The sequence below is a fragment of the Heliangelus exortis genome, chromosome 31 (assembly GCF_036169615.1).
Source record: "Heliangelus exortis chromosome 31, bHelExo1.hap1, whole genome shotgun sequence".
NCBI lineage: Eukaryota > Metazoa > Chordata > Aves > Apodiformes > Trochilidae > Heliangelus > Heliangelus exortis.
In genome coordinates, this window is record NC_092452.1 from 897,380 (window position 1) to 923,347 (window position 25,968).

The 25,968-nt window shown below is 67.5% G+C and overlaps 7 protein-coding genes across 16 annotated transcripts; 5 read left to right on the plus strand and 2 right to left on the minus strand.

Annotated features, from left to right (window-relative positions):
- Window positions 1-667: 667 nt before the first annotated feature.
- RBMS2 (RNA binding motif single stranded interacting protein 2) lies at window positions 668-3,991 on the minus strand. 4 transcript variants are annotated; one of them, XM_071729418.1, is made up of 13 exons: window positions 3,783-3,987; window positions 3,444-3,592; window positions 3,240-3,298; window positions 3,052-3,143; window positions 2,810-2,967; window positions 2,605-2,684; window positions 2,412-2,521; window positions 2,267-2,313; window positions 2,086-2,179; window positions 1,729-1,776; window positions 1,326-1,433; window positions 1,144-1,221; window positions 668-1,068 (listed from the first exon to the last, which is right to left on the minus strand). In XM_071729418.1, the coding sequence occupies exons 1-13, from the start codon at window positions 3,846-3,848 to the stop codon at window positions 988-990; spliced, it is 1,170 nt and encodes a 389-aa protein (XP_071585519.1). In that variant the 5' UTR covers window positions 3,849-3,987; the 3' UTR covers window positions 668-987. The 4 variants fall into 4 exon arrangements, with proteins under 4 accessions (XP_071585519.1, XP_071585518.1, XP_071585517.1 ...); XM_071729417.1 differs by having other exon boundaries at window positions 2,810-3,143; window positions 3,783-3,990; XM_071729416.1 differs by having other exon boundaries at window positions 2,086-2,313; window positions 3,783-3,988.
- Window positions 3,992-4,612: 621 nt separating this feature from the next.
- Window positions 4,613-7,205, plus strand: LOC139789001 (aquaporin AQPAe.a-like). 3 transcript variants are annotated; one of them, XM_071729420.1, is made up of 5 exons: window positions 4,613-5,352; window positions 5,869-6,189; window positions 6,257-6,409; window positions 6,482-6,562; window positions 6,826-7,205. In XM_071729420.1, exons 1-5 carry the CDS (start codon window positions 5,251-5,253, stop codon window positions 7,033-7,035), a joined length of 867 nt encoding a protein of 288 aa, XP_071585521.1. In that variant the 5' UTR covers window positions 4,613-5,250; the 3' UTR covers window positions 7,036-7,205. The 3 variants fall into 3 exon arrangements, with proteins under 3 accessions (XP_071585521.1, XP_071585522.1, XP_071585520.1); XM_071729419.1 differs by lacking the exon at window positions 4,613-5,352 and having other exon boundaries at window positions 5,457-6,189; XM_071729421.1 differs by lacking the exons at window positions 4,613-5,352; window positions 6,257-6,409 and having other exon boundaries at window positions 5,456-6,189.
- Window positions 7,206-7,933: 728 nt separating this feature from the next.
- LOC139789104 (lens fiber major intrinsic protein) lies at window positions 7,934-9,878 on the plus strand. The gene is made up of 4 exons (XM_071729625.1): window positions 7,934-8,344; window positions 8,698-8,862; window positions 8,969-9,049; window positions 9,497-9,878. Exons 1-4 carry the CDS (start codon window positions 7,985-7,987, stop codon window positions 9,677-9,679), a joined length of 789 nt encoding a protein of 262 aa, XP_071585726.1. The 5' UTR covers window positions 7,934-7,984; the 3' UTR covers window positions 9,680-9,878.
- Window positions 9,879-10,070: 192 nt separating this feature from the next.
- TIMELESS (timeless circadian regulator) lies at window positions 10,071-17,172 on the plus strand. Of its 2 annotated transcripts, none has more exons than XM_071729616.1 (30): window positions 10,071-10,212; window positions 11,002-11,127; window positions 11,216-11,369; window positions 11,452-11,566; window positions 11,651-11,713; window positions 11,827-11,928; window positions 12,036-12,191; window positions 12,269-12,402; window positions 12,490-12,577; window positions 12,665-12,841; window positions 12,918-13,135; window positions 13,212-13,315; window positions 13,398-13,567; window positions 13,642-13,764; window positions 13,832-13,983; window positions 14,061-14,158; window positions 14,228-14,336; window positions 14,423-14,624; window positions 14,708-14,859; window positions 14,935-15,020; window positions 15,092-15,209; window positions 15,297-15,379; window positions 15,452-15,594; window positions 15,682-15,835; window positions 15,913-15,981; window positions 16,064-16,182; window positions 16,260-16,398; window positions 16,488-16,527; window positions 16,638-16,729; window positions 16,827-17,172. In XM_071729616.1, the coding sequence occupies exons 2-30, from the start codon at window positions 11,031-11,033 to the stop codon at window positions 16,958-16,960; spliced, it is 3,591 nt and encodes a 1,196-aa protein (XP_071585717.1). In that variant the 5' UTR covers window positions 10,071-10,212; window positions 11,002-11,030; the 3' UTR covers window positions 16,961-17,172. The 2 variants fall into 2 exon arrangements, with proteins under 2 accessions (XP_071585717.1, XP_071585715.1); XM_071729614.1 differs by lacking the exon at window positions 10,071-10,212 and adding an exon at window positions 10,260-10,375.
- A 75-nt stretch (window positions 17,173-17,247) lies between these two features.
- Window positions 17,248-18,391, plus strand: APOF (apolipoprotein F). Its single transcript, XM_071729623.1, has 2 exons — window positions 17,248-17,351; window positions 17,431-18,391. The coding sequence occupies exon 2, from the start codon at window positions 17,451-17,453 to the stop codon at window positions 18,366-18,368; it is 918 nt and encodes a 305-aa protein (XP_071585724.1). The 5' UTR covers window positions 17,248-17,351; window positions 17,431-17,450; the 3' UTR covers window positions 18,369-18,391.
- A 304-nt stretch (window positions 18,392-18,695) lies between these two features.
- Window positions 18,696-24,384, plus strand: STAT2 (signal transducer and activator of transcription 2). Of its 4 annotated transcripts, none has more exons than XM_071729618.1 (24): window positions 18,696-18,823; window positions 19,148-19,213; window positions 19,322-19,453; window positions 19,537-19,687; window positions 19,763-19,861; window positions 19,935-20,027; window positions 20,101-20,179; window positions 20,276-20,361; window positions 20,455-20,603; window positions 20,674-20,832; window positions 20,912-21,064; window positions 21,144-21,164; window positions 21,273-21,366; window positions 21,464-21,520; window positions 21,602-21,685; window positions 21,757-21,855; window positions 22,012-22,150; window positions 22,249-22,298; window positions 22,378-22,466; window positions 22,543-22,679; window positions 22,765-22,953; window positions 23,280-23,334; window positions 23,425-24,062; window positions 24,134-24,384. In XM_071729618.1, exons 3-24 carry the CDS (start codon window positions 19,323-19,325, stop codon window positions 24,262-24,264), a joined length of 2,883 nt encoding a protein of 960 aa, XP_071585719.1. In that variant the 5' UTR covers window positions 18,696-18,823; window positions 19,148-19,213; window position 19,322; the 3' UTR covers window positions 24,265-24,384. The 4 variants fall into 4 exon arrangements, with proteins under 4 accessions (XP_071585719.1, XP_071585721.1, XP_071585720.1 ...); XM_071729620.1 differs by having other exon boundaries at window positions 21,273-21,345; XM_071729619.1 differs by having other exon boundaries at window positions 18,702-18,823; window positions 19,148-19,217.
- Window positions 24,345-25,738, minus strand: IL23A (interleukin 23 subunit alpha). The gene is made up of 4 exons (XM_071729631.1): window positions 25,334-25,738; window positions 25,101-25,199; window positions 24,718-24,843; window positions 24,345-24,603 (listed from the first exon to the last, which is right to left on the minus strand). Exons 1-4 carry the CDS (start codon window positions 25,499-25,501, stop codon window positions 24,463-24,465), a joined length of 534 nt encoding a protein of 177 aa, XP_071585732.1. The 5' UTR covers window positions 25,502-25,738; the 3' UTR covers window positions 24,345-24,462.
- Between the last annotated feature and the right edge of the window lie 230 nt (window positions 25,739-25,968).

The window sequence follows — 25,968 nt, forward strand, 5'->3', positions numbered from 1 at the left end:
GCAGCTCAGCCCCACACCACAGCTCCCTCAATCTTTGGTTGCAAGAGCCCCCCCCCTCGCCTCTGTCCCGAGGGACCCTCTGATTGTCACTGCGGGGGGGCAGAGGGGCGGGGTGGGGGTGGCAGCGCGGGGGTCGGGGTCGCAGCCCCCGCCCCAGGCGCGGGGACTCTAAAGTGCCTGGGTGACCCTCGGGGCGCCCACGGAAGCGGGGAGGGGGGAGGGTGAGGGGGGTGCGGGGGGGTTATTGCACTTGTCCTACCCCCCCGGGCGGGGCGGGGGGGTTGGGGTGGGGGCAGCATGCAGACCCCCGGCCCGCGCCCATAGGGGGCAGGAATGGCGGGGGGGGGGATAGCGAGGGTTGGGGGGGGCAGCACCCCCGGCCCTGCGGGGGGGCTGGTGCCCAGACTGGACCCCACGGGGTTGGGGGGGTGGGTGTCTGCCATTGCCCCCCACCCCGCCCCGAGCCGGGGGCACCGGGCAGCAGAAGGCACGGGGGGGGGGCACCGCAGCAAGGGGGGGGCTGGCGGGGCCGCGGGCCCTGGAAGCACGAGGGGGGCACAGCCGGGAACCCCCGGCCCCCCCAGGCGGCAATTCTTGTATTTTCCTTTTTTTTTTTCCTTGTTTTTTCCTTTTCTTTGTATTTGTTTGTTTGTTTTTTTTTTTTTGATTGTTTTTTTTTTTTTTGTCTTTTAGTTTTTTAGAAAACGCAGGAGGATAAAAAAGCCTCCGTGTGGCGCGTTAAGGGCGGGGGAGGCGCTTCCCGGCCTGGGGGGGGCGGGGGGCAGCAAGAGGCAGCAGGAGTCCCGGAACGGGGACCCCCCCCTCCCCAGGCTCAGGGACCCCCAGCCGGGGCACAGTCTTCCCGCAGGGGGAGGGAGAGGCGGCGCTGGGTGGGGGTCCCGGCCCAGCCCCTCCTGGAGGGTGCGGGGTCCTGCGGGGTCCCGGGGGGAGGGGGCGGGTGTCCCTCGGGCCGGCCCCCCCCTGCTGCTACTTGGGGTAGGGGTAGGGGAAGGCGCCGGGCTCAGACGGTGACTCGATGGGTCCGTGGCTGGGGCCGGCGCTGCCGTCCTGTGGGGAGGGGGTGAGCAGATCCTAAGGCCCCCCCAAGCCCCCCCCGAGCTCCCCCCAGACCCCCACACTCACCTCCAGCGGGAGGGCGGGTGGCACCGGGGGGTATGGAGGGATGAAGGCTCCGGGGACGGCTGCGGCAGCGGGAACATACTGGGGAGAGCAGGAGGGGATCAGGGCGGTGGGAATGGGGTCAGGGGGAGGAGGGGGAGGAGGGGGGATGAGGGGGGGTCGCAGGGGGTGGGGGGTGGTCTTACCGTGCCGGCACTGCCCAGCGAGAGGTGCCCGAGTTGCTGGGCCAGGGGGGCCACCACGGAGGGCTGGAGAGGGACGGGGTGGTCCACAGCAGGGGCCAACACTGCGCCCTGCGTGGGGAGGGGGGGGCATCAGCATGGGGGGAATGTGGGGAGTGGGGAGTGACAGGGGAGGGGACACGAGGCCTGGGGACACGGGGGACCCGCGGAAGTGGGCGAGGATGGGGTGGGGGCAGGGCTGAGGGCAGGGCGTGACCGGGGGTGGGGCAGTGACCAGAGTGGGCGGGGCAGGGTCACAGGTGTGGGTGTGGTTCAGGGCGGGGCAGGGTCACAGGTGTGGGTGTGGTTCAGGGTGTGGCACTGGGTGTGTCCTCCCACCCCATCCCCTGCCCCTCCCCCTGCTCACCGTGGGCTGCACGAGGTAGGACTGATGCATCCAGGCGGGGCCGTGGACCTGCCGCAGCGGGCGGGTGGGAGCGGGCGGGGGGAGAATCCCCTGAGAGACACCCGTCCCCCCATCCCCCACCCCACCTTCCCAGGGACACTACCTCCCCCCTGACACCCCCAGCCCCCCACCCCCCTCCCATAACCTCCCAGCTTCCCCTAACCCCCCAAGCCCGCCCCTCAAGAGAGACACCCCCCCCTCCCAGAGCCCCCTAGCCCCCCCACTCCTCCCTCTCCAAGGACTTCCCACTTCTGGCAGCCCCCTGTTCCCCTTGAGCCCCCCACAGGGAGACCACTCCCCCAAGCCCCCCCCCCGTACCTGGTAGGAGGAGACAGGGGAGGGCAGGTAGGGGGCCAGGGCTGGGGGGGCGATCATCCTGCTGGGGGCCAGGCCATAGGGCGTGGGGTAGAACCTGGGGGGTGGGGGGATCAGGGGTGGGGGGACACCGCCGGCAGCCCCCTCCCCCCTGGGGGGTCTGGGAGGGTCCTGGGGCACCCACCCATTCTGCAGTGCTGTCGCAGGGTCATAGGCCAAGGTCACGGTGCCCTGGAGGGGGGGGGGGGCACAAAAAGCATCAGCACTGCCCTTCACACCCCCTGCAGCAAAAGGGTCAATCCCCTCCCCCACCTAGGACCCCCTCTCACCGCGTCACCGTCCCGGGCCCAGGCTCTCCCATTGGGCACAAACTTGCCCTGGCTCTGCCGCTTCTTCTGCCCCCCGTCAGCAAACTTACAGAGCAGGGGGTCCAGGGGGGCTGTGGGGAGAGGGCATCAGCACCATTGGCCACCCCCCACACCACCCCCTCAGCCACCCTCCAGGAGCACCCCCCAAGCCCACCTGGCACCCCCGGGGGCGTCTTGATGTACTTCCCGTTGAAGTGGGTGATGACAGCTTCGCACTTCTCCGTGGACTCCATCCTAGAGAAGGCAGCAGTGGGGCTGGGGAGGGGGCCACATACAGGACTCCCCCCTCCCCCAAACCCTCCAACTTCCCCTATGCTCCACACAGCCCACCCATCCTCCTGCCTGCCCCCCACAGGTACCGTGCGAAGCCCACGCCGCGGCTGGCCCCGTGGGGGTCTCGCAGGATGCGGGTGGAGACCACCTGCCCGAAGGGCTTCAGCAGCGCTTCCAGCTCCTGCTCATCCACCCCCACGGGAAGGTTGGAGATGTAGAGGTTGGTGGGGTCCTGCTCCTGTTGCTGGGGAAGGACCGGGGGGGTGAGGGGAAGGGTCCCAGGGAGGGGGTTCTGGGTGTCAGGGGTCTCCAAGAGGCTGTGCTGTACCTTGGCCATCTGGGCCTGCACCCCGCTGGCCTTCAGAGCCGTCACAGCTTTCTGGGCTGCTGTGGGGCTGTCGAAGTCAACGAAGCCATAACCTGGGAGAAAGAGGGTGGGGGGGTGATAAGAGGGAGAAAGGACCTCTCCCCATTCCCACAACCCGTTACCCCCCCCACCACAACTCCCTCCCCAACCTTTGCACTTGTTGGTGGTTTTGTCCAGGATGGCTTTGGTGGAGACAATTTTCCCGTATCTGTAGTGACAAAAAAAAAAAGGGGAAGGGGGTAAGATGGGGGGGGGGGGGGGGGCGCTCCCCCTTTTGGTGGGGAGGTTGGGATTTTGGTTTTTTTGTTTTTTTTTTTTTGGGGGGGGGGTGGGGGTATCCGGTTTTCACTCACGGTTGGCAGAGCTTGACAAGATCCTGGTCGGTGGTCCCGGGGTGCAGCCCCCGAATGTAAAGATTGGTTTTGCTGAGCTGATCAGGGACCCCCCCGGCGGGACTGGGGCTGGGGGGGGGCAGCGGCTGTGCCGGGGGTACATAGGGTTGCTGGAGGGGGGTGGGGGCGACACAGGGGTTGTAGGCATGGGGCCAGGGGTCCCGCTGCTCGCGGCCCCGCCACGGTCGTGGCGGGGCCGCGAGCAGCGGGGCCCCCGGCCCCGATTTTAGACGGCGGGGGGGTGGAGGGGGGGGTGGGGTGTTGGCGGTGGAGAAAATGGAGATAAGGGGGGTGTTGTACCTTTTTGCTGCTCTTGTTGTAGGCGAAGGCGGGGAGGCCGGATCGCGGCTGTACCGAGAGCAGCATTTCTGCGATCGGTGCCGTGGGCCGGGGCGGGCCGGGAGCCAGGCGGGCCCGCGCCTGACGTCACGCCCGGGAACCCAAGGCCTGGAATGCGGGGGGCCTGGCAAAGGGGGAAGGAAGGTGGAAAACGGAACCGGGGGAAGGAGAAACAGCGGGGAAAAAGCCCCGACGATCCACGCTGCAAAACGCGACGGGAAATATTATGGGAGTGGGGGGGGAAAGTGGGGGAAAAAAGGGGGGGGGGGGGTTTCAAGGTGTGAACGTCGGGGATCAACCTCGGACGGGGGTGCGCGGCTCCTTTAAGACGGACAAGCCCCGCCCCTTCCCCCTGCCGCCATTACCCCGCCGCGCGGTCACGGCCACGCCCCCTCCCCGCCCAGCCCTATGGGCGCGGCCATTTTTGAGGCGACGGTCACGTGGTCACGCACACCCCGCCCGCCATTTTAGCACCTCCCTCCCCCGGCGCGTGACGGGATTGGCCCCGCCCCCCCCCACGGCCGCCATCTTGTGGGATTTTGTGGGGGGCCGTCTCCCCCCCCCTCTTTTCCCCCCCCTCCTCCCCGTGTGAAAGGGGAGGGGTCTGTGGGGAAGGATTGAGGCAAAATACGGGTTTCTGAGGGGAAAAAGAGGGGGTTCTGGGGGGTGGCGAGGCAAGGTGGGGGGTCTGGGGGCACCTGAAGGGGGGTAGGGAGGGGGCCCTAAGGCACCTGAGCGTTGTGTGGGGCGGTATGTGGGATCCTGGGGGTCCCTAGAGGGTCTGGGGGAAGGGATACAGCACCCCTCGGGGGGTCCCGCAGGGGTTGGTGAGGCGGGGGTGGTACCATGGGGCTGTGGGGGTCACTGCTGCCCCCCCCCCCCCCCCCCTCTCCCCGAGGTTGGGGGACCCGCGTGTTCCTGTTGCGTGTCCCCCCGTGTTCCCCCAGCCCCTTTGTGGCAGCCCCGGGCCTGGATTGTTCTGGCTCTTTGCAGGGCGTCAGCAGGGATGGGGCCCCCCCATGCTGAGCCAGGCCCCTCACCCCGGCCCCGCTGACTCACCCCACGTGCGGGCCGGGCTGCTGAGCTGGCAGGGACAGGGGGACAGGGACAGGGGGACAGGGCCTGGCTGCCTGCGGGGGGGGCACCTCTGCTCCCCTCCCTCTCCCCCTCTGCTCTCCCCTCAGCCTTTCATCCCAGCCTTTCATCTCCCACCCGGGGATGGAGCCATGGTCGTCGTGGCAACACTCCAAAGGGTCCTGGCTCGTTGCTATGGCACCCAGGGATGCTCTGAGCCCCGTCCCAGACCCCTGCAGCCCCATTCCAGACCCCTGACCCATCTCCAACCCCCCTTGCACCCCAGAGGGGGCTTGTGCCAAGCGCAGGGCTGTCCCTCCCCGTTGCCCAGGGTGGCAATGCCGGGGGGGTGGCAATGCCGGGGGGGTGGCAGTGCCGAGGGAGCAGGAGGTGCCCCCGCCTTGGGCATCCTCAGCGCTTGCCTGGCCCCTGCAGCTGCGCCATGGCCATTGGGGAGGTAAGACCCTTGTGAGCTGTTCTGCCCTGGCTCCTTCACCCCCAGCCTTCTGCTCACCCCCAGACCATAGTCCTGGGGTCCCACTCGCCCCCCACCCTGGGGTCCCACCCTGCAGTGGGTTGGGGGAGCAGCCCCCAACTCAAAGGTCCCCCCCTTTGCCCATCTCAGCACCCAGCCCTGGCACAGGGGTCCCTGTGTGCCCTCCACCGTGATCCCATCTCCCTGTAGCCATGGCACCTGTCTCTGTTGCCATGGTGCCCCCATTGCCATGGCACTTTTGTTGCCATGGTGACCTCGTTGCCACAAGTGCCCCATTGCCAAGGCTCCCCCATTCCCCTGGTATCTGGTTGCTGAGGAATCCCATACCCACAGCACCCCACTGCCCAGTACCTGGTTGCCATGGTACCCAGTCACAGGGACAGCCCGTTGCCATGGGACCCCATCCCCGAGGTACCCCACACCACAGCACTCTGTCCCCTGCCCTCTGGGGTGACACTGCCTTCCCTGTGTCCCCAGGAGCTGCGGCGTGGGTGCTTCTGGCAGGGGGTGCTGGCAGAGGCAGCAGCGACCTTCATCTTCGTGGGGATGGTGCTGGGGGCTTCGGCAGCCCCCGGGCCCCTGGCTCCAGCGCTGGCTGGGGGGCTGGTGGCCGGGGGGTTGGCCTGTTCCCTTGGGACACCCCAGGCCAACCCAGCACTCACCCTGGCCCTGCTCTGCACCCGCAAGATGGGTGCCCTGCGGGGGGCTGTGGGGCTGCTGGCTCAATGCGCCGGGGCCACCGCGGCTGCTGCTGCCGCCCGCACGGTGCTGCCAGATGACATTGGCCTGGTCACCAGGGTGAGTGTCCCCATCCCTGTCCCCATCCCTGTCCCCGTGGCAGGCACTGAGTCCCGCTGTGGCACAGGTGAGCGCAGTGGGGACGCTGGGGCAGGCCCTGGCCTGGGAGACCCTTGCCACCTTCCAGCTGGCTCTGGTCACCTTCGCCGCCGCTGACCACGCAGCCCCCCAGGGTGGGCTGGCCCTGGGCAGTGCCGTGGCTGCCGGTGCCCTGGCCGCGGTAAGGACCACCACCCACCCCCCTGGCTGCTGACCCCCACCCCAGCTGCCCCTTGAGCCCCCTCTTCCGCAGGGGCCGTTCTCGGGGGGCAGCATGAACCCTGCGCGCTCACTGGGACCAGCCATTGTCACCGGCGTCTGGGATGACCACTGGGTGAGTTGGCGACACCCCCGGGACCACCCTGAGACCCCAATGGGGGATGGGCGCCCCTCCAGCTGCAGCTTGGGTTCCCCACAGTCCTGTCTCCACCCCGGGAGAGGGGTCCCCAAGCCTTCCCTTCATTTGGATGGGTCCCTTGGGACAGGTCACCCTCATCTGTGGCCCTGGTAGCCCCTTGACCCCATGTCCCCCTGTCCCTAAGGTACCTCTGACCCCGTGTCCCCCTGACCCCATGTCCCCCACCCCGTCTCCCCCAGGTGTACTGGCTGGGGCCGGTGCTGGGTGCAGTGCTTGCAGGGTTCTCCTATGAGTTCGTCTTGGCCCCCAGTGCCTCCCAGGAGAAGTTGGGTGCCTGCCTCGCCTGCCGGGACGTGGCACTGGTGGAGACCACCAGCACGTCCCCCTCCTCACCCTCTGCTCGTGCCCCCCTGGCTCCCCCAGCCGAGCAGGGCCAGGGTACAGCCTGAGCCCCTCGCACCCCCACAGAGGTGACCCCAACACCATGTGCCCCCCAGCCCGGCCCCCTCTGTGGGGCACCCAGGGCATGGAGCCCCCCAGGCAGGGTAGGGTGCAATGGGGGCTGCAGCTCCCCACACCCTGTGAACCTCTTGGGTGGATTAAAGGTGGCTTTTGGTCAGAGGTGGGTGCAGAGTGTTGGTGTTGGGGATAGGGGGGGGGTCTCAGTGGCTGCAAGACCCCTGTCCTGCACCCTCAGGCACCCTGAGCCCAGGGTCGTCCCTGGTGTCCCCTCCCAGCGGCCCCACAGTGAGGGTGGGGGCTGGGACCCCCCGTCCCGTGCCGGGGCGCTGAGCACAGCAAAGCCCTTTGTGGCCACCTCTGCAGCCCCGGCAGATTTTGGCGGGCGCCAATGGCCGGGCCAGACCCTAATCCCCCCCTGGCCAGGGAATTAGTGCCCACTAAGCCAGGATGAATAACCCTCCCCAGACAACAGGGCCGGGGCGGGGGGAGACCCCCAGGGGCTGGCCTGAGGGGGGGCAGATGGGTCCCCTTAGCTTGGGGCTGGTGGGAGGTGGGATCCCAGCAGGGTCACCCCAAAATGTTCCCCAAAATAACCAGGGTGGTTTGTCTCAGTGCTGCCCCCAGACTTTGAGCGCAGTGGTCCCCCCAAGCCCCCAGAGGGCACCTATGGGTCAGAGCCCCCCTCAGGCAGGGCAGCCCCAAGGATGGGGACCCTGGGGGGGTCCCTGCAATCCCAGGGGGCCCCGGTGTGTGTGCGGGGGGTGTCCCACACTACGCATCGCCCATCCCCCACTCTGGGGAGTGAAGAGGTTAAGGAGGGGGTGGCAGTAGTGGGATCCCACCCCCAGGGCCGGCCCCGGGGGGGGCTTATAAAGGTGGGTCCCTGTGTCCCCCGGGGAGGGGAGCGGGGCCGTGGAGGGCAGCGGGGGCCAGGCCATGCGGGAGCTGCGCTCGTCCGCCTTCTGGAGGGCCGTCCTGGCCGAGTTCCTGGGCAGCCTCCTCTATGCCCTGCTGGGGCTGGGGGCTTCCCTGCGCTGGGCCCCTGGCCCCCCCAGTGTCCTGGGGGCCTCCCTGGCCTTCGGGCTGGCCCAGGCCACCCTGGTGCAAGCGTTGGGCAATGTCAGCGGGGGACACGTCAACCCGGCCATCACGCTGGCCCTGCTGCTGGCCTCACAGCTCTCCTTGCCCCGTGCCCTGGGCTACCTGCTGGCCCAGCTGCTGGGCAACTTGGCCGGGGCCGGCGTGCTATACGGTGTGACACCGGCCCCCATTCGCGGCACCCTGGGCCTCAGCGCGGTGAGCGAGGGGTGGGGGTGCTGAAGGGGTTGGGGTGCTGTGGGGCAGGGAGGGGGGGAACTCCAGGAGGTGGCCAGGGGGGTACTGTGGGGCAATGATGGGGGATTGAGGGGTTCAGAGATGCTTGAGGGGATCAATGGAGGGTTTGAGGGTCCAGGGTGGGTGTCTGGGGCTTTGAGGTGATGTGGGGCAGTCATGGGGGCTGTCTGTCTGGGATGTGTTTGGGGGCAAGCTGGGGTTTGGGGTAGAGTGGGGCTGGGGAGCATGGGGAGGTGAGCGCCAGAGAGCAGGGTTTGGGGGGCTGGTGGACCAGCTCCGTGGGTGCTGAGCCCCCTCCCTTCATCCTCACACAGCTGCACCCTGGTGTGGGGCCGGGCCAGGGGACGGTGGTGGAGATGCTGCTGACTGCCCAGTTCGTCCTCTGCGCCTTGGCCAGCTTCGACGAACGCCACGACGGTCGCCCTGGCTCGGCTGCTCTGCCCGTCGGCTTCTCCCTCGCTCTCGGCCACCTCTTTGGGGTAAGGGTGGCCATGGGGATCCTCCCGGTGTGACTGCGGGTGGTAGGGGGAATCTGGGGCTGCGGGGGGCGGCCAGCTGGCACCCCACCGCCCTATATCCCCCCAGATCCACTACACGGGCGCCAGCATGAATCCCGCACGCTCCTTCGCCCCGGCTGTCATCACCCGCAACTTCGCCAACCACTGGGTAAGTGGGATCCGGGGCACCTCCCCCGCCCCATCACGGGTCCTCCCACTCCCTCCCAGCTTCTTCTGCTCCTGTCCCTGCTGAGGGGGAGACAGGAGATGCTGGAGCCCCCCGTGACAGCAGCACCTCTGGGTGCTGCTCAGATGGGGTGCAAGGATCCCCCCCAGCCCCTCTGCCCCCCGGTATTGGGGAGATGTGGCCACCCCCACGCTGGGAGGTGGGTGCCCTGCGGATGGACCCTGAAGGGGAGTGGGCATCGGTGGGTGCTGTCCTCTGGGGATGGGGGAAGTTGGGGGACCCCCTGCCTGTGCTGAACCGCAGGACCCAGGGATGCCAGCCCCCCACCAGCTGGTGCAGGGGGTGCCGACCCCGGGGTTATGGGCCTGGGGGACTCCCCGGCCACGCCGGAGCCCCGGAGGTGCCGGTGCCCACGCCGCCCCCCCGCAGGTGTACTGGGCGGGCCCGCTGCTGGGCGCGGCGCTGGGTGCGGTGCTGTACGAGTTCGCGTTGTGCCCGCGGCCCCGCAGCATGGCCGAGCGCTTGGCCGCGCTGAAGGGGGAGCCGCCCGCCGCCGAGCCCCCGGCCGAGCCGCCGGCCGAGCCGCTGGAGCTGAAGACGCAGGGGCTGTAGTGCCGGACCGGGCCCGCCCGCTGCTTTGCTGTGACCGGGCCGCCGCGGTGCGTGTGGTGCGTGTGTGTGCGGCGCGGCGGGCGGTGGCGGGGCCACGGGAGATCCGCACCCGGGAACCGGCACCCGCCGGGGCCGCCCCGCCCCGCCGCGGCGGGAGTTCTGTGTTCGGTGAATTAAACCTGCTCTTTTATTTTGGTAACCGCTCGCGGCCGTGACCGGGACCGGGGTAACCGGGAGGGATCCAGGGCAACCGGGAGGGCACGGGACAGACCGCGAGAACCGGAACCCCACAGCCGGTCCGGACCCGCGTCGCCCCGGAAACGGTGCGGGGGCTGCCGGGACCCTCCCGTTCCCGCGCCCACGGGAGAGGCCCCGCCCCGCCCCGCGCTTAAAAGGGCAACGCCGCGCACGCGCCCTGCCGGGGGGGTCCCCACAGCACCCCAGCGGGTGCGGAGCCCCAGGGAAGGGGTCTGAGGGCCACCGCGTCGCCCATCGGTGCCCGTGGTGGGCGGCGAGGGGGAGGGCAGAGCCCGGTGGGTCCTTCCGAGGGTGCGGGGGGGGATGGGCGCTGTCACCGCTTGAAGGCTGGGGCGGGGCGGGGCCTCTCTCCGCGGGAACGGGGCCGCTTGTGTAACACCGCCCCCGCGCCGGGTCCCGGGGCGTGCGTCCGCGAGGGCTGTGGAGACGGGGCTGGTGGTGAGGAGGGGGTCCGGTACCGGGGGCATTAGGCCAGGGGGTCGGGGACCAGGGCGCTGCGGGATCCGACCCCGGGGGGACGGGACCAGGGGTGACCGGGACCGGGGGGCTCCGGCATAGCAGCTGCGGTGTGTGAGGGCCCGGGATGGGGGGACTGGGCTGGAGCGATGGGGACCGGGGGGCTTCGGGATCCAGGGTAGGCGAGGGGCCTGGATCGGTGGTGACCGGGACCGGGGGGCTCCGGGATCGGAGCCGTGGTGTGTGAGGGTTCTGTATCGGGAATGCCGGTATTGGAAAGGACCATTCAGGGGAGCTGAGGGTGGCGGGGGCACCAGGACCGGCTGGGCGCCCCGGTACCGGAAGGAGGGTGGGGATCGGGAGCAGCGGGGGCACCGGGACCAGCTGGGAGCCCTGGTATCGGGATAGGGGTGGGGAGCAGCGGGAGTACCGGGAGCAGCAGATCCCCTGGGGAGCTGAATCCTCGCTGTTGGAGCCCGGAGGAGCTGGCGGTGCTGGGGCAGGGTCAGGGAGCTGCTGAGCACGGGGAGGACGTCGCAGGGCACGCAGAACCAGGGGACAAACCGAGGGGCACTGTTCGGATGGGGTCTGATGGTTGTCCCTGGTAGGAGGTTGCCGGTGCCCGGTGTCCCACTGTATGGACTTATTCATGATGAACTGCGAGCTGCTGGCCACCTGCAGCGCCCTGGGCTACCTGGAAGGGGACATTTACCACCGGGAGCCTGACTGCCTGGGTAGGTGGGGCGGGGGTGGGGGTGACAGGAGCTGGGGGCCCTCACCACCCCCCACGACCCCATGCTTATGTCCCCGTGTCCCGTCAAGAGAGTGTCAAGGACCTGATCCGGTACCTGCGTCACGAGGATGAGACCCGGGATGTCCGGCAGCAGCTGGGAGCAGCCCAGATCCTGCAGAATGATCTCTTGCCCATCCTGGTCCAGTACCCCCAGGACAAGGTGCTCTTTGATGCCGTTATCAGGTACCAAGGGGGTGGCCAAGGGTCGTTCTGAGGGGGGGGTCCCTGCAGAGTGAGGGTCCCACACACCCCTGGCCTTTTGTAGACTGATGGTGAACCTGACCCAGCCAGCTTTACTCTGCTTTGGCAAAGTGCCCCTAGATGCCACCTCCCGGCACCACTTTCTGCAAGTCTTGTCCTATCTCCAGGCTTACAAAGAGGTCAGTCTGCCCGGGGTGGGGTCCTAGGGCTGTGGGGGGCTCTGCCTGGATCCCCCCCCAGACTCAAACCGAAGCTTTCTGCAGGCTTTTGCTAGCGAGAAGGTTTTTGTGGTGCTCAGTGAGAAGCTCTATGACCTGCTGCAGCTGGTGAGTCTTATGTCTCCACGTGGTTCCTGAGGACTGTAAGGTCCATCCCTGCCAAGCAAGGCCGGGGGTCCCACGGGTGTCACTGGGGATCCCTCACGGCTCCGTTGCCCCAGGACTGGGAGCAGCGGCAGGAGGAGGACACGCTGCTGATCGAGAGGATCCTGCTGCTTGTGCGCAATGTGCTGCACATCCCCCCGGATCCCACTGAAGAGCAGGTATGAGGATGGGACCCTTCCCCAGGGACCTGGCAGGTCTGGGGCTGTGGCAGCTCCCTGGGGACCCTGACACTGCCGGCTGAGCCCCTTTGCCTGCCACCCCCTAGGGTGTGGATGGTGATGCCAGCGTGCACGACCGGGTGCTGTGGGCGCTGCACATCAGTGGGATGGACGATCTGCTCAAGTTCCTGGCCAGCGCCCAGACGGAGCAGCAATGGGCCCTGCATGTCCTGGAGATCATCTCCCTCATGTTCCGCGACCAGGTAACCTGAGGTTGAGGGGTGCTGGGCTTAGGGGACCCCCCTGGGAGCACCCTCACCACTGCCAGTGCTGCCCGCAGAGCCCGGAGGAGCTGGCGGTGCTGGGGCAGGGTCAGGGAGCTGCTGAGCACGGGGAGGACACGCGGGAGCTGCAGACTCTGCGGCAACGGGAGCTGGCGGAGAAGAGGGCCCGAGCGCTGCAGCGTCCATCCAGGTAAGGGGACAGACCCCTGTGATGGGGCTGGGACCCCCGTGGTGGGGGTGGCACTGGCACCGCTCAGCCCCTGTCCCCCTGCCCCAGGCACTCTCGCTTTGGTGGCTCCTACGTCCTGCAGGGCCTGAAGGCGATTGGGGACCGGGATGTCATCTTCCATAAGGGGCTGCACAATGTAAGAGTGGGGTTGGGGATGGGAGGACGGGGGCACAAGAGTGATGTGGGGGCACGAGTTTGACTGGACCCTGCTCGTCCCCTGCAGCTGAAGAGCTACAGCCATGACCTGGGCAAGGAGCTGCGGCGGGTGCCGCGGCGTCGCCAGGCGGCCCCGGAGACCGAGATCCCGCGGCGCTCCACCCGCAACGTCCGTCTGTTCCTGCGCTGCTTCTGCCAGGACTTCCTGGAGAACTGCTACAACCGCCTGATGCTGCAGGTCAAGGTGAGGGGCCAGGGAGGCTGTGAGACCGTCCCCAGGCTGCAGAACCCCTGCTCAGCACCCCTGCCACGGCTTCCAGGACCAGCTGGTGAGAGAGAAGGCTCAGCAGCACGATGAGACCTACTACCTGTGGGCCACTGCCTTCTTCATGGCCTTCAACCGCCGCCATGGCTTCCGCCCCGAGCTGGTGTCGGAGACGGTCGGCGTCCGTGCCTTCCACTTCATCGAGCAGAACCTCACCACCTACTATGAGATGGCGCTGATGGACAAGAAGGAGGCGGCAACCTGGGCCCATAGGTGGGGACTGGGACCTTCTTGGGTGCCAGGGACCTGCCTGATGCTACAGACCCCCCGTGACATTGCCCATCCCCAGGATGCACCTGGCCCTGAAGGCATACCAGGAACTGCTGCGGACTGTGCAGGAGATGGACCGGTCCCCTGAGCAGACGGTGCGGGACAGCAGCCAGGTCATCAAAAGTGAGTCCTCCTATCCCTCCTTGGGGAGAGAGATCCAACAACACACCCCAGCCCTCCCAGCTGACCTCCCCCTCCTTGTTAGGCAACATTTTCTACCTGATGGAGTACCGGGAGCTCTTCCTCGCTCTCTTCCGCAAGTTCGATGAGACCAAGCAGCCTCGGAGCTTCTTGCGGGACCTGGTGGAGACAGCTCATCTCTTTCTCCGCATGCTGGAGCACTTCTGCCAGGGCCGTGCTGGCCTTGTCGTGCAGGTGGGATATGGCTGCCCTGCTGAGGGGATCCTAGGGGTCGGGCAGCCCCTTCTGACCTCTTCTCCCCACCCCAGAATAAGCGTGTGCGGAGGAAGAAGCGGCGGGCACCGTCAGCACCTGTCCCACCACCACCCAGCGCCGCGGGGCTGGAGGAGCTGTGGGCAGGGTTGGCCCCCCAGCTCCAGGCCTGCCTGCAGGTAGGGGAGGACCACGGGGGGCACTAGGTGTCCTGGAGAGGTAGGGAGTGACAGTGTCCTGCTCCAGGGCCAGGTGTCCCTTCCTGAGGATGTGGTGCCTTTTGACGCTGCCTCGGAGACGCCGGTGGAGGAGCAGCGCGCGGAGGCTCTGCTGCGGATCCAGGGGTGCCTGCGGGATGCCCAGGTCCCCCAGGCCCTGCGGCTGCTCCGTTCTGCCAGGTACCAGCACTGCAAATCCCACCCTGCACCGGGCAGGGCCATGAGGACATGCCACCAGCCTGTCCCCCTCTCCCCAGGGACGTCTGGCCGGAAGGTGACGTGTTCGGACCCACCGAAGCGGGGCCAGATGAGGAAACCCGGCTGCTGCGGGAGATCCTCTTTGCTGCCTTGCCCCGTGAGTCTCCAGCTGGCAGTGGTGGGTGCTGAGCTGGTACTCCAGGCCCTCACCACTGTCCCACCACAGGGCCCGAGGTTGAGGAGGTGGAAGAAGAGGAAGAGGAGGAGGAAGAAGAGGAAGAAGAGACCATGCAGGTGTCAGAGAAGGAGTTCAACTTCCTTGACTACCTGAAACGGTGAGAGGGGACATTGGGGGGGATATGGGGGGCACCCACCACCTGCTGGGGTGGCCCAGGGGTGCTGACCAGGACTGCTGGGTCAGGTTTGCCTGCGCCCCGGTGGTCCGGGCACTGGTGCTGCTGCTGCGGGGCTACAACCGCAACAGCCCCCGCACCAACCACTGCGCTGCCCGCCTGCTGCACCGCCTGGCCCGTGACCTGCACATGGAGGCCCTGCTCTTCCAGCTCTCCCTCTTCACCCTCTTCCACCGCCTGCTCAGCGACCCCGCTGCCAGCGCCTACCAGGTCAGCCACGGCCCAGCACCCCCCTGGGGCAGGGGGGGAGTCTGTCCATGGTCCCCCCAACTCTGCTCTCCCTCTACCTGCAGGAGCTGGTGGCCTTGGCCAAGTTTATCCTGAGCAAGTTCTTCACGCTGGCAGCCACCAACAAAAAAGCCTTTGTGGAGCTGCTCTTCTGGAAGAGCCCAGCAGCTATTCGGGAAATGACCGAGGGCTACAGCTCCCTGGGGAAGGGAGAGGGGTGAGTGTGGTGGGGAAGGGGCTGCTGCCCTCCCCTCCCCTTGCCTCACCTCATCGCCTCTCTGCCTCTGCCCAGGACTGCCAGGAGCCGGGTCCCTCCTTGGACACCCCAGGAAGAGCAGGAGCTGCGGGAGCTCTACTGGAAGTACAAGGAGGTGGAAGGTATTGCCTGGCTCTGGGGGGCACTGGGACCCCCAGGATCCCCCTCCTAGCAGCTTCCCACTCCCCCACAGTTGACGACATCATCACCAACATCCTGTCCCATATCCCTGGGAGGACACGGAAGCAGGTGGTGAAGCAGCTGGTGCGGCTGGGGCTGGCTGCCAGTGCCAGGGACTTCCCACGGGAGAGGTGGGTTGGGGACCCCTACGGAAGAGACCCCTGGACCAGGGTGGCCACCTGGCCCTGGAGCAGGGACTGACAGCTGCATCCCCCCAGGAAGGGCACCCGCCTGGTGCTGTGGACAGAGGAGCAGGAGGAGGAGCTGAGGAGGCTCTTTGAGGAGTTCCAGGGCTCGGAAGGTGAGTGGTGCTGGGGGGTGGGCTGGGGACAGCCCCCCGTAGCCCCCCACCCTGACTCCCTCCCCCCCTCAGATGTCCTGGGGAACATCATGAAGCACCTGACGGCACGGCGGTCCCGGGCTCGGGTGGTGGAGAAGCTGCTGGGGCTGGGGCTGGTGTCAGAGCGCAAGGAGCTGTACAAGAAGCGCCGCAGAAAGGGCCACGGCGGTGGGCCGGTATGGGGGGCTTGGGGAGGGGTCCTGGACTGTGCCCAGGGGGGTGCTGCCATATCACAGGCACCCACACATCACCGGTCCCCACAGGCTGCGGCAGCTGCCCCAGCAGTGACACCCCAGGACAGCTCAGCAGAAGATGGGGACAGCGAGGAGGAGGAGGAGGAGGAGGAGGATGAAGCAGATCACTGGGTGCCCGAGGAAGGGGCTGGGCAGGGTCTGGCATATCATCTGCATCAGGAAGGTGGGCAAGGGGCTCCAAGCCCCCTGTTTGGGTTGGGCTCCAGGGCTGTGTCCCTTCTGACCATGCTCCGTTCCCAGGCCTGTCCGGTCCCCTGCAGTGGCTGGAGAACAGCCTGAGGAGGACAGCGGGGGACCGGGAGGAGGACGGTGAGTGGGCGGGGGGCTGTGGGGAGTGAGTCTGGAGGCCTGGCAGGGGTCCAGGACCAGGCTGATGGTGCCCTCGGCCCAGGTGTGTCCCACCCTGTGCCCCTGGTGCCGCTTTCGGAGGAGAACGAGGATGCCATGGAAGACCGGCGCTTCCAGGCACTGCTGCAGCAGCTGGGGCTGCGGCCCCCCGCCAGCGAGCAGGTAGTGCCCTGTCCCTGTCCCCAGCCCTGTCCCCTCCCTCCCAGCCTGGTCCTGCAGCCTGTCCCCTCTCTGCCCAGGAATCCTTCTGGCGCATCCCGGCAGCCCTCACCCCGCAGCAGCTCCGACGTGCGGCCGCCTCCATTGCCCACCCTGACCCTCCAGCATCCCCCCAGGGGCTGCTGCAGCCCCTCAGGTGCCCCCAGGACCCCACTGCAGGTGAGGGGCTGGGCTGGGGGTGTGGGAGCTGGGCTGGGACCCCCACCCATGAGCCAGCCCTGAGCCTCCTCTTTTCTTGTGCCCGGCAGCAGAGCAACCGCTGGCCAGGCTGGGATCGGACTCGGAGAGGTGAGAACCAGCTCCCAGCTGGGTCCTCTGCCCAGTTCTGGGGGGTCTGGGGTCCAGACCCATGGGTTCTCCCAGAGTGGGACTGAGCAGTGCTGTCCCTTCTGCCACAGCGAGGAGCATGTCCCTGACCCCAGCCCAGTGCTGCCTGGCACCAAGAGGCGACGGGAGCTTCACAGCGAGGATGAGGACATGGGGAGCTCAGGTGGGTTCAACACCTCCTGGGGGACTCTGGGGGCTCTTCTGTGGGGCTTGGGCCATCACCAGGAGCTCTGGACCCTCCCTGCTCCCTTCACCCCCAGGTGCAGAGCCAGCCCCTGCAGCCCCCTGCTCTCAGGAGGATGAGGATGAGGATGAGGATGAGGATGAGGATGAGGACCCCCAGCCCTGGGGGCGGCGAAAGCGCATCCGCTGCTTGGAGGAGGAAGAGGATTGAGGGGCCTCTGAGTGCCCTGCACTGTTTTCTGGGTTTTCTTCAGGTTTAAAAGATGCTTTTGAGGTGCTATGGAAGAAGGTGGTGGTTCTGCCTTCCCTGGTTGCCATTTCCCTGTTTCACCCCGACTCCCTCTTTTCCCTTAGCTGTTGTTTTTTAGTTCCTAACACCTTTTAAATCTCCAAATAGAACAAAATAAATAAACACAGCCCTTAGCCTTGCCTGGTGGGGAGTCTGGGGGCCAGGTCCTGGGCTGCCCTGTCCTCAAGGAGTGCCCTGTTGCAGGACGGGGCGAGGCCCCGCATGTTGCAACACCTCCCGATAACCGGAGCTATAAAGTGACCACGGGGGCTGTGGCCACCGCGGCTGGACGGGGCAGGGGACACCGGTGCTGGTGAGCCAGGGCACTGGGGGGCTATGGGGGGTTGTGGCTGCGGGGGGCTGACTGGGCTCGCCCCCTTCTGCCTCCACAGGCTGTCCTGGAGCTGCTGCCATGCCCCAGGCTCTGCTTTTCCTCCCACTCTTCCTCAGCCTGGGGGTCGGCGCTGTCCCCACCGTGTCCCCAGGGTCGGTGGCCGATGACAGGGCGGTGGCACGGGCGCTGCTGGCACAGCTGACAGAGCTCATCCCACCGCGGGCTCTAACGGGGCGCGGGGTCTCGTGCCAGGCCCTGCGCCCCTCTGCCCTCCCTGGTTTTGCTCAGCTCCCGGTGCCAGCCCGCAGCCTGGCCCGTGCCGCCATGGTGCTGGCGCTGAGCGCGGCCGCCTGCGGGCCCCAGGCCGAGGCAGAGATTCTGGGGCTGTCCCGGGAGATAGGCCCCAACGCGGCCACTGCGCTGCTGCGGGGACTGGCACGTCTGCGGGGGCCCCGGGACTCCCTGAGCCCCCTGCCTCTCCTGCTCCTCAGCCTGGTGAGGTCGGGGGGCTCTGCCCCAGCTCAGCCCTGCGCAGCCATCACCCATCCCACGGCCCCGCGGGTGGGGGCCGAGGGGGTTTGGGTGTCCCCGAGCTCCAGGGCCTCTGCCTGGCTGCCACCCTGCAACCGCACCCGCAGGCACCGGCGGGAGGAGGAGGATGTCTGCAACCCGGCGGGGGAGCAGGAGGCCCACGAGGTGCTGGAGTGGGTGCCGGGCGTCAGCACCTTCTACAATTTGGGCACCAGCATCTACTACGCCTTCCAGGGCTGCCGCGCCCTGGCCTCCACCCGGGCCCTGGAATTCGCCGAGGACCTGGGCTACACCGGCCTGGCCGCCCTCACCGCCGGCGTCAGCGGCCCCGTGGCCCTGGGGCTGCAGCTGGGACTGAAGCCGGGGCTCAAGGCCGGGGTGCGGGCGCTCGTCCATTACTTCACCTCGGACGGGGACCCCCCGCCCGCCCCCACCGCCCACAGCGGCCCCGTCCTCATCATCTGAATAAAGGCCTCGTGCGGCGCCGACTCCGTGTCCCTGCCCCTGCCCCGCGGGTGAGGGAGGGATCCATGCGGGGACATCCCGCCCCGGGGCACGGCGACCTTAGAGCCGCGGGGAGGACATGGCCGAACCACGTGTCCCTGTCCCCATCGCACCCCGAGTGTGCTGCTGGCCAAGCTCTGCCTCCCGCCGCCCTGTCCCCGGTTCCTGTCCCGGTTCCTGTCCCTGTCCCCTCTCCCTGTCCCTGTTCCCCTCTCCCCGCAGCCCCTCCCCCCCATTTCCTCCCCTCAGCTCACTCCCTCTGGCCCCGCCCCCTCTCTGACGTAATTTCGGGGAAGTGCCCCGCCCCCGTCCACCTCGCGCTCCGGGGTGGTGGACGTGGCCTCGCGGCCGCCCTCCGCCAATCACCACGCAGAGTGAGGTGGGGGGCGTGGCCCAGGCGCCTTCCGGGCGGAGAGGTGAGAGCGCGGGTACGGGGGTCCTGGGAGTCCGGTTTGCACGGTGCCGGTTCGGGGGCGGGGAGCTCTGCTGTACGCGGGGGAAGCAGAGAGGGGATCTCGACTGGGGCTCCTCCAAGGTCTTTTAGGGGTGTCCCCCGGGGGCGCGGGGTGCAAGGGACCTGTCTAGGGGTACAAGGGGTCATGGGGTGCCTGTGGGGAGGGGGCCAGGGAGCTGTGCCGGGGGTGCAGAGAACCCTCGGGGAGGGGGGGTACCCCTGCAGCTCGGGACAGCTCAGCCTCGGGTGGGGACATCTGCGGCTGTTGACCCTGCCCCCCCACCAGGACGGGGCTGCCAGCCCGTGCCCGGCAGGAGCAGAGGGACCGGCGGGACCCCGGTGCTGCAGGCGGGTAGGTGGGTGCATGGGGGTCGGTGGGTGCTGCTCCTATATCCCCTGATGGTGCTGTTTCGGGGGGTTGGCAGGGCAGCCCTGATGCCCACTTCCCCCCTCTCCCCAGCATGGCCCAGTGGCAGGAGGTGCAGGCTCTGCCCAACGCCCGCCTGGAGGAGATTCACCAGCTCTACTCCATGGCTGCTCTGCCCATGGCTGTGCGACAGTGCCTGGCAGCCTGGATCGAGAACCAGAACTGGTAATGGTGGTCTGGGTCTGGGTCCTGGGGGCCTGGGCCAGTGCTGAACCCCTCGTGCTGGTGCTGATCCCCCTGTGCTGCAGGCGCCAGGCGGCTGAGCCGTGCTCCTCCCGTGCCCTGATGCTTTTCCACTCCTTGCTGGCACTGCTGGGAGAGCACCTGGGCAGCCCGGGGTTGGGGGACGAGGACTTCATGCTGAAGCACAACCTGCGCAAGGCCCGGCGTGACCTCCAGGTGGGCAGCGTGGGGGTGGGTGGGGGGACACCGGGGGGCTCTGTGCCCCACTGACTCCCCCCAGTCCCTCCACAGGAGAAGTTCCAGAAGTGCCCAGAGAACTTTGCCAACCTGGTGGCCAACCTGCTGCAGGAGGAGCAGCGGATCCTGCGTCTGGAGCAGGCAAGGGGACAGGTAGGGCAAAGCCCCCTCCACCCAGCCCCCCAGGACACCCCCAGCCACTGCCCCAAGCCCCATCTCTTTGCAGGGGGAGGCTGCCCCAGCACCCAGCACACCCCGACAGAGCGACCGGCAGCAGCAGATCCAGCGGCGCTTGGCTGAGTTCAACACAGCCCTGCAGGTAATGGACCCCCTGGACCCCCATGGACCCCCCAGCGACCGCCAGACCCTTACCCTGAGGTCTCTGCTCCCAGGAGGCTGAACGCGCTTTCCGGCACCTGGAGGACCTGCAGGATTCCTTTGACTTCTGCTACAAGGTGTACTACCAGCCAGGTAAGGCCTCATCCTGCCCACCCTGAGTGCAGTGGTGTGGGTGGGTGCTCACCTGTGCCCCCCCCCCTCCGACTCTCCCTCACCCCCTGCCCGCAGGCCAGGCCAGGACCAGCGACCCCCAGTATGCCCAGCAGATCCAGTCCCTCCAGGCCAAGCTGCAGATCCTGGACAGGCAGCGTCAGGTGAGAGAGGGCTGGAGCTGTCCCAGAAAGTGGAGGGGGGGGAGGCTGCAGCCAGCTCTCGCCCCCTACTCACCCCCCTTTGTGCCTCCTCAGGAGGTGTTGGCACAGATGCAGCAGCTCCTGGGGCGCAGCGAGACCCTGCTGGGCTTTCTGCAGCAGGAACTGGAGGCCTGGAGGCAGCGGCAGCAACGCAGCTGCCTGGGAGCTCCCACTGACACCTGCCTGCGCCCACTGGAGACCTGGTATGGACGGGATGGGGACGGGGGCGAGGGGGTGCAGGGCCAGAGCCCACTGAGCCCCTGGTGCCCACAGGTTCACAGAGCTGGGCCAGGGGCTCTTCCAGCTGCTGCAGCTGCTGCGGGCGCTGGGGGACCTGTGTCAGAAGGTGACCTACGAGAGGGACCCTCTGAAGGAAAAGACCCCTCACCTGGAGCAGCGGCTGCGGGAGCTGCTCACCTACCTGCTGCAGAGGTGGGGGGCTGCGGGGAGGGAGCCAGGGAGGTTTTGAGGGGGTTTGGGGTCAGCCCTGACGCTGAGGGTGTCCCCTCAGTGCCTTCGTGGTGGAGGAGCAGCCCTGCATGCCCAACCCCTGCAAGCGGCCGCTGGTCCTGCGCACCACCAGCAAGTTCTCAGCCCGCGCCCGCCTGCTCGTCCACCTGCACGACCGCAACCACCACATGGAAGTGAAAATCCACATCGACAGGTCAGGATCCCTGGGGGAGACACCCCTTCCCCACCCCGGGGGCCCCGCTGCCCACTTACCCCCCTGTTGTCTTTTGCAGGGACCCCCCCAAGATAAAAGGGTGAGAGTTGAGACAGTGCTGACTGCGATGGGCAGGGCTCTTGCCCCCCCTGCCCCCCTCCCCCTGGGGGTCCGGACCTCCCACCTGCTGCCTTGCTCTGCCCCGCAGGTTTCGCAGGTTCAACATCCTGACATCAAGCAGCAAAACCCTCCTGGCAGGGGACAACCCGCGGGATGGGCTGGTCTGTGACTTCCAGTATCTGGTAGGGCTCCTCTTCACCCACTGGGTCCTCTGTGGGGTGGGTGGGATGGCAGGGCAAGGACCCTGGACCCAGCCCCCTGACTCCCTCCTGCCTGCAGACACTGAAGGAGCAGAAGGACAGCAGGTCAGGCAAGGGCAGCAAAGGTGCCAGTGAGGTGAGTGCGGGGCTGGAGGCTGTGGGGTGCAAGGATGGTCAGTGCCCCCCACGGTGCCCCCACGGTGCCACCTCTGCACAGGGCCCCCTGGTTGTGACAGAGGAGCTGCACCTCATCACCTTCACGCTGGCGTATGCCTACTGTGGGCTGGAGCTGGAGCTGGAGGTGAGGGCTGGGGGCTGGGGGGGGATGGGGAGGTCTGGGCACTGCCAGCCTGACCCCTGCTCCCCCCGCAGACCTCCACGCTGCCCTTCATCATCATCTCCAACAACAACCAGCTCTCCAGTGCCTGGGCCTCCATCCTCTGGTTCAATATGTTCAGCTGCGACCCTAAGGCAAGCGGGACGCCACCCCGGCCCTGCACCATCCCCCACTGCCCCACACCCTGCTCCTGGCGTTCCATGTCTCCATGCCTGCTCCTCTCCTGGTCCCCATGCTGTGTCCCAGGTTCCTGATCTCTGTCTCTGTGTCCCCACTCACCCCATCTCCAGCAGGAGCAGTCGTTCTTCTCCGCACCACCCCCGGCGCCCTGGCCACAGTTGGCTGAGGTGCTGAGCTGGCAGTTTGAGAGCGTGGCCGAGCGGGGCCTGAGCCAGAACCACCTCCTCATGCTGGCAAAGAAGCTCTTTGGTAAGGCCAGGATCCAGCCCTAAGCCCCCTGTCCCCGCCGAGACAGACCCCCAGGGCTGGGGTGTTGCCCCCCACCTCACCCTGCCCTCTCCTCAAAGGTTCAAAACCATCTCCAAAGAGCACTGTGTCCTGGCACAAGTTCTCCAAGGTGAGGGCTGCCTCACCCCTGTCCCCCTACCCCCTGCCCTTCCATCCCCCTCTGCCCTCTCACCCACCCTCTCCTGCAGGACAGTGCCTCCGGCTTCTCCTTCTGGGCTTGGCTGGATGGGATCCTGGGGCTGCTCCAGGAGCATCTCAAGCAGCTCTGGAAGGATGGGTAGGAGTAGGAGCAGGGGTGGGGGGCTGGGGGCCTGGGGGTGTCAGGGGTTGACCATGCACACACCACCCCCCAGCCTCATCCTGGGCTTCGTGAGCCGGAAGCAAACAGAGAAACTGCTGAAGGGGAAAAGGACGGGGACGTTCCTGCTCCGGTTCAGTGAGACCGTCATGGGGGGGATCACCTGCAGCTGGGTGGAGCACTCCGAGAGCGGTGAGCACCCCCCAGAGCCCAGCCCCTCACCCCAGCCTCAGGCCTGCCCTGGGCGCTGACACCTCCACCCCCCCAATCCCTGCAGGGCCCCCCGCATTCCCGGCGGTCGCTCCCTACACCGCAGCTGAGCTGGCACCCCTGGCACTGCCCGACATCATCCGTGACTACCACGTGCTGGTGGAGGAGAACATCCCTGAGAACCCCCTCCAGTTCCTGTACCCCGACACCCCCCGTGACGAGGCCTTTGGGCCCTACTACAGCCAGCGCCAGGACGGTACGGCACAGCATGGCACAGTGTGGCACAGCATGGCACGGCGGGGTGTGGTGTGGCACAGCGTGGCACAGCGTGGCACAGCGTGGCACAGCATGGCACGGCGGGGTGTGGTGTGGCACAGCATGGCACAGCGTGGCACAGCGTGGCACAGCATGGCACGGCGGGGTGTGGTGTGGCACAGCATGGCACGGTGGGGTGCAGTGTGGCACAGCATGGCACAGCATGGCACGGCGGGGTGTGGCACAATGGGGTGCAGTGTGGCACAGCGTGGCACGGCACAGGGGGAGCACCCGCTGCCCCCTCCGACCTCTTCTCTCTGTCCCCAGGGAACCTGACAGAGCAGAAGTACCTGAAGCAGCGCCTCATCCGTGTGTCCTCCAGGTGAGAGACCTTGGTCCTTCCCTGTCCCCATGGGAAGGAGGGCCCTCTGCCTACAGCCGTGTGTCCCCTGAGCCTGACCTCTCTCTGCAGGCAGCCAAATGAGTCCTGGCAGACAGAAGAGGAGTTGGAGGCTGCCACAGAAAACCTGGAGACACTGCAGCTACAGCCTGGGGAGCTGGGGACACAACAGCCTGGTGGCCTGGGGATGGTGCAGGTCACATCTGGGAACGAGGGGATGCCGCAGGTGGTGGCCACCAGCTCAGGGATGCTGCAGCCTGGTGGCTTGGGGATGCTGCAGGCTGGGGACCTGAGGACACTGCAGCCAGGTTCCCAAGACCTGGAGCCACCACAGCCACCTCAGGTGGGATTAGGAGTCTCAAAAGTGTTGCAACCAGGGACTGGGGAGCAGCCGGTGCTTCGTGTGGTCCCCAACACCCAGGAGATGATGCAGGTGGGACCAGGGGGGTTGGGGACACCAGAGGTGCTAACCAGTGGGCTGGGGATGCTGCAGCTGGGGGACAGTGGGATGCTGCAGCCAGCACTGGTGACCATGGAACCACTAGCAGTCCCCCAGGAGCAGGGGACATTGCAACTGGAGTCACTGCCCCAGGGGCAGGAGGTGTTGCCATCACTGGAGCCACACTTGGGGATACTGGAGACACTGGAAGCGGTGGAGCTGATGCCCAACATGGACAGGGAGCAGGAGGGGCTGTGCCCCAGTCTGGCCAGTGAGTGTTGGGGCTGGGAGGGACATCGGGGGGAGGCATCCCCTGAGCACTGACCTCTCCCTGTCCTGCAGGCAGCGATGCATTCCTGGATGCCCAGGACCCTTTCCTGCCACAGCCCGAGGACGTGGCCCTGTCCCCCGTCAGCTCACTCTTCACCACCGACTTCCCCCCTCTCCACATCGACGCCAGTGACTTCCACTGACTCCCCCAGTGACCCCCCCTGTAAATTAACCTCTTCCTGCCTCATCTGAACATGCCAAACACAGGGAGCTGCTTGTTTCCTTCAGACCTTTATTAAAAACTCATAAATACCAGAGATAAATAGGGAACATTGCATATAAATAGCCCGGGGGGGGCAAAGGAGAATAAATAGAGGGGGGTGGTCCATGTGCGGGTGGCCTCAGCGGGCACTGTGGGTGAAGACACGGCTCATGATGGTGGTGAAGGACTGGAGGCGCTGGAGTGCCAGGTGCTGGAGCAGAGGGTGAGCCCACGCCTCGCTGGGGGCCACGGGGCGCCAGGTGGGGTGGCCACGGTCCTGCTGTGGGGACAGTGGGGTCAGGGATCTGTGTCCAAGGGCTCCCGTTTCCCTGGCTGGGAGAGGAAGGGGCTGCCCTGAGGCTGCTGCCCGCCCTGGCCCCCCCCAGCCCCTCACCTGGATGAGTCCCAGCAGCTGGTCCAGAGCAGCCTCCAGCTGCGGCAGGCGCCGGGCGGTGAAGATGTCGGAGCCCAACAGGTCCCGGTACTGCTGCAGCCCCTGGAGGATCCGCTGCAGGCAGCGCTGGGGGGAGTGAGGCATCAGAGCCTGGGACCCCCGGCATCGACCCCTGGCACCTCCGCCCCCCCCTCTCGCCCCCCCCCCCGTTTTCCCCTGGGCACATCCATCAGCATCTCTGAGGGCTTTGGGCACCCCTGGGATCCCTCAGCTCCCCTGAGACTCCCAAGAACATCCCCCGGAGTGCTCCCCATCTTGTGCCTCCCCAGGCACCCTCCGGGCTCCTGCCTGCCCCACTGCGGCCCCCCAGCAGCCCCCGGTACCGTGTTGTTGGTGTCCAGCGTGGGAGGGTCGCAGGCATCACTGCAGCGGATCCGGGGGGGCCAATTCTTGGGGTCCTCCTCGCTCAGGTGCGTCTCCTCCTGCCAAGTGGGGGATCAGTGGGATCCCTGCACCCCGTGGTTCCCCCCACCCTGGGCGCACCTTTCCCTCCGGGATGCACTGCAGACCCCCGGGGCCCCTGTCCAAGTCCCCTGCCGCCGTCCCCCGCACTCACCAGGACCCGGTGGGGCTCCTTGAGGGTCGCCAACAGCCGCGACAGCTCCCGGGAGAGGGTCCTACAAGCGGCCCAGTTGGTGCTGGGGTGCGGGACCGGAGCCGGGGCCGCGGGAGGCGGCAGCAGCAGCAGCAGGAGGCAGAGGCGGAGGTGCTGGAGCGGGACCATGATCCGTCGGTGTCTCCCCTGCCGCCACCACCGGGATCTTATGAGGAGGCGGCTGCAGGTGGGGAATCCCCGGGGCAGGTGTCACCCGCCCCTTACTGCGAAATCGCCACCTCCCTCGAAAGCAGAACTGATACCGGGCCGGGGTCCCCGGGCTGCCCCCCGCCGCTCCCGGCCCCGCGCAGCCGCGGGTCGGGACGGGATGGGCAGGAAAACCCGGGGCAGTTCCTGGCGGCTCCGCGCAGGACCGGGACACGGCGACCATCCCGAGATCCCCGTCCGCTCCCAGACCCTACGCCCGCCGTACGTGGGCCCCGCCGAGCGCACCTGGAGCCCGGGTGAGGCGGGAACTCCCACCCCGGAGATGTCCCCGTGGTGTCCCCCCAGCGTCCCCTCGATGTCTCCCCTCCATGCTCCCCGGTTTCCCTCCGCTGTTCCCCCTCAGTGACCCCGCTCCCCCGACAGCACCG

Coding starts and splice junctions, on each gene's coding strand:
- RBMS2 (XM_071729415.1), bottom strand. CDS start 3,848: ATGCTGCTCTCGGTACAGCCGCGATCCGGCCTCCCCGCCTTCGCCTAC. Junction 2,522..2,604: donor GACGCCCCCGGGGGTGCCAG/GTGGGCTTGGGG, acceptor CTCTCCCCACAG/CCCCCCTGGACCCCCTGCTC. Junction 2,314..2,411: donor GGGCCCGGGACGGTGACGCG/GTGAGAGGGGGT, acceptor CCCCCCCTCCAG/GGCACCGTGACCTTGGCCTA.
- APOF (XM_071729623.1), top strand. CDS start 17,451: ATGCCCCAGGCTCTGCTTTTCCTCCCACTCTTCCTCAGCCTGGGGGTC.
- TIMELESS (XM_071729616.1), top strand. CDS start 11,031: ATGGACTTATTCATGATGAACTGCGAGCTGCTGGCCACCTGCAGCGCC. Junction 15,210..15,296: donor AGGGACTTCCCACGGGAGAG/GTGGGTTGGGGA, acceptor GCATCCCCCCAG/GAAGGGCACCCGCCTGGTGC. Junction 15,380..15,451: donor GGAGTTCCAGGGCTCGGAAG/GTGAGTGGTGCT, acceptor TCCCCCCCTCAG/ATGTCCTGGGGAACATCATG.
- LOC139789001 (XM_071729419.1), top strand. CDS start 5,752: ATGGTACCCAGTCACAGGGACAGCCCGTTGCCATGGGACCCCATCCCC. Junction 6,410..6,481: donor CTGCCGGTGCCCTGGCCGCG/GTAAGGACCACC, acceptor CCTCTTCCGCAG/GGGCCGTTCTCGGGGGGCAG. Junction 6,563..6,825: donor GCGTCTGGGATGACCACTGG/GTGAGTTGGCGA, acceptor CGTCTCCCCCAG/GTGTACTGGCTGGGGCCGGT.
- LOC139789104 (XM_071729625.1), top strand. CDS start 7,985: ATGCGGGAGCTGCGCTCGTCCGCCTTCTGGAGGGCCGTCCTGGCCGAG. Junction 8,863..8,968: donor CTCTCGGCCACCTCTTTGGG/GTAAGGGTGGCC, acceptor ATATCCCCCCAG/ATCCACTACACGGGCGCCAG. Junction 9,050..9,496: donor GCAACTTCGCCAACCACTGG/GTAAGTGGGATC, acceptor GCCCCCCCGCAG/GTGTACTGGGCGGGCCCGCT.
- IL23A (XM_071729631.1), bottom strand. CDS start 25,501: ATGGTCCCGCTCCAGCACCTCCGCCTCTGCCTCCTGCTGCTGCTGCTG. Junction 25,200..25,333: donor AGGAGCCCCACCGGGTCCTG/GTGAGTGCGGGG, acceptor CCCACTTGGCAG/GAGGAGACGCACCTGAGCGA. Junction 24,604..24,717: donor AGCTGCTGGGACTCATCCAG/GTGAGGGGCTGG, acceptor CTGTCCCCACAG/CAGGACCGTGGCCACCCCAC.
- STAT2 (XM_071729618.1), top strand. CDS start 19,323: ATGGCCCAGTGGCAGGAGGTGCAGGCTCTGCCCAACGCCCGCCTGGAG. Junction 20,362..20,454: donor TCCTGGACAGGCAGCGTCAG/GTGAGAGAGGGC, acceptor GTGCCTCCTCAG/GAGGTGTTGGCACAGATGCA. Junction 24,063..24,133: donor GCTGTGCCCCAGTCTGGCCA/GTGAGTGTTGGG, acceptor CCTGTCCTGCAG/GCAGCGATGCATTCCTGGAT.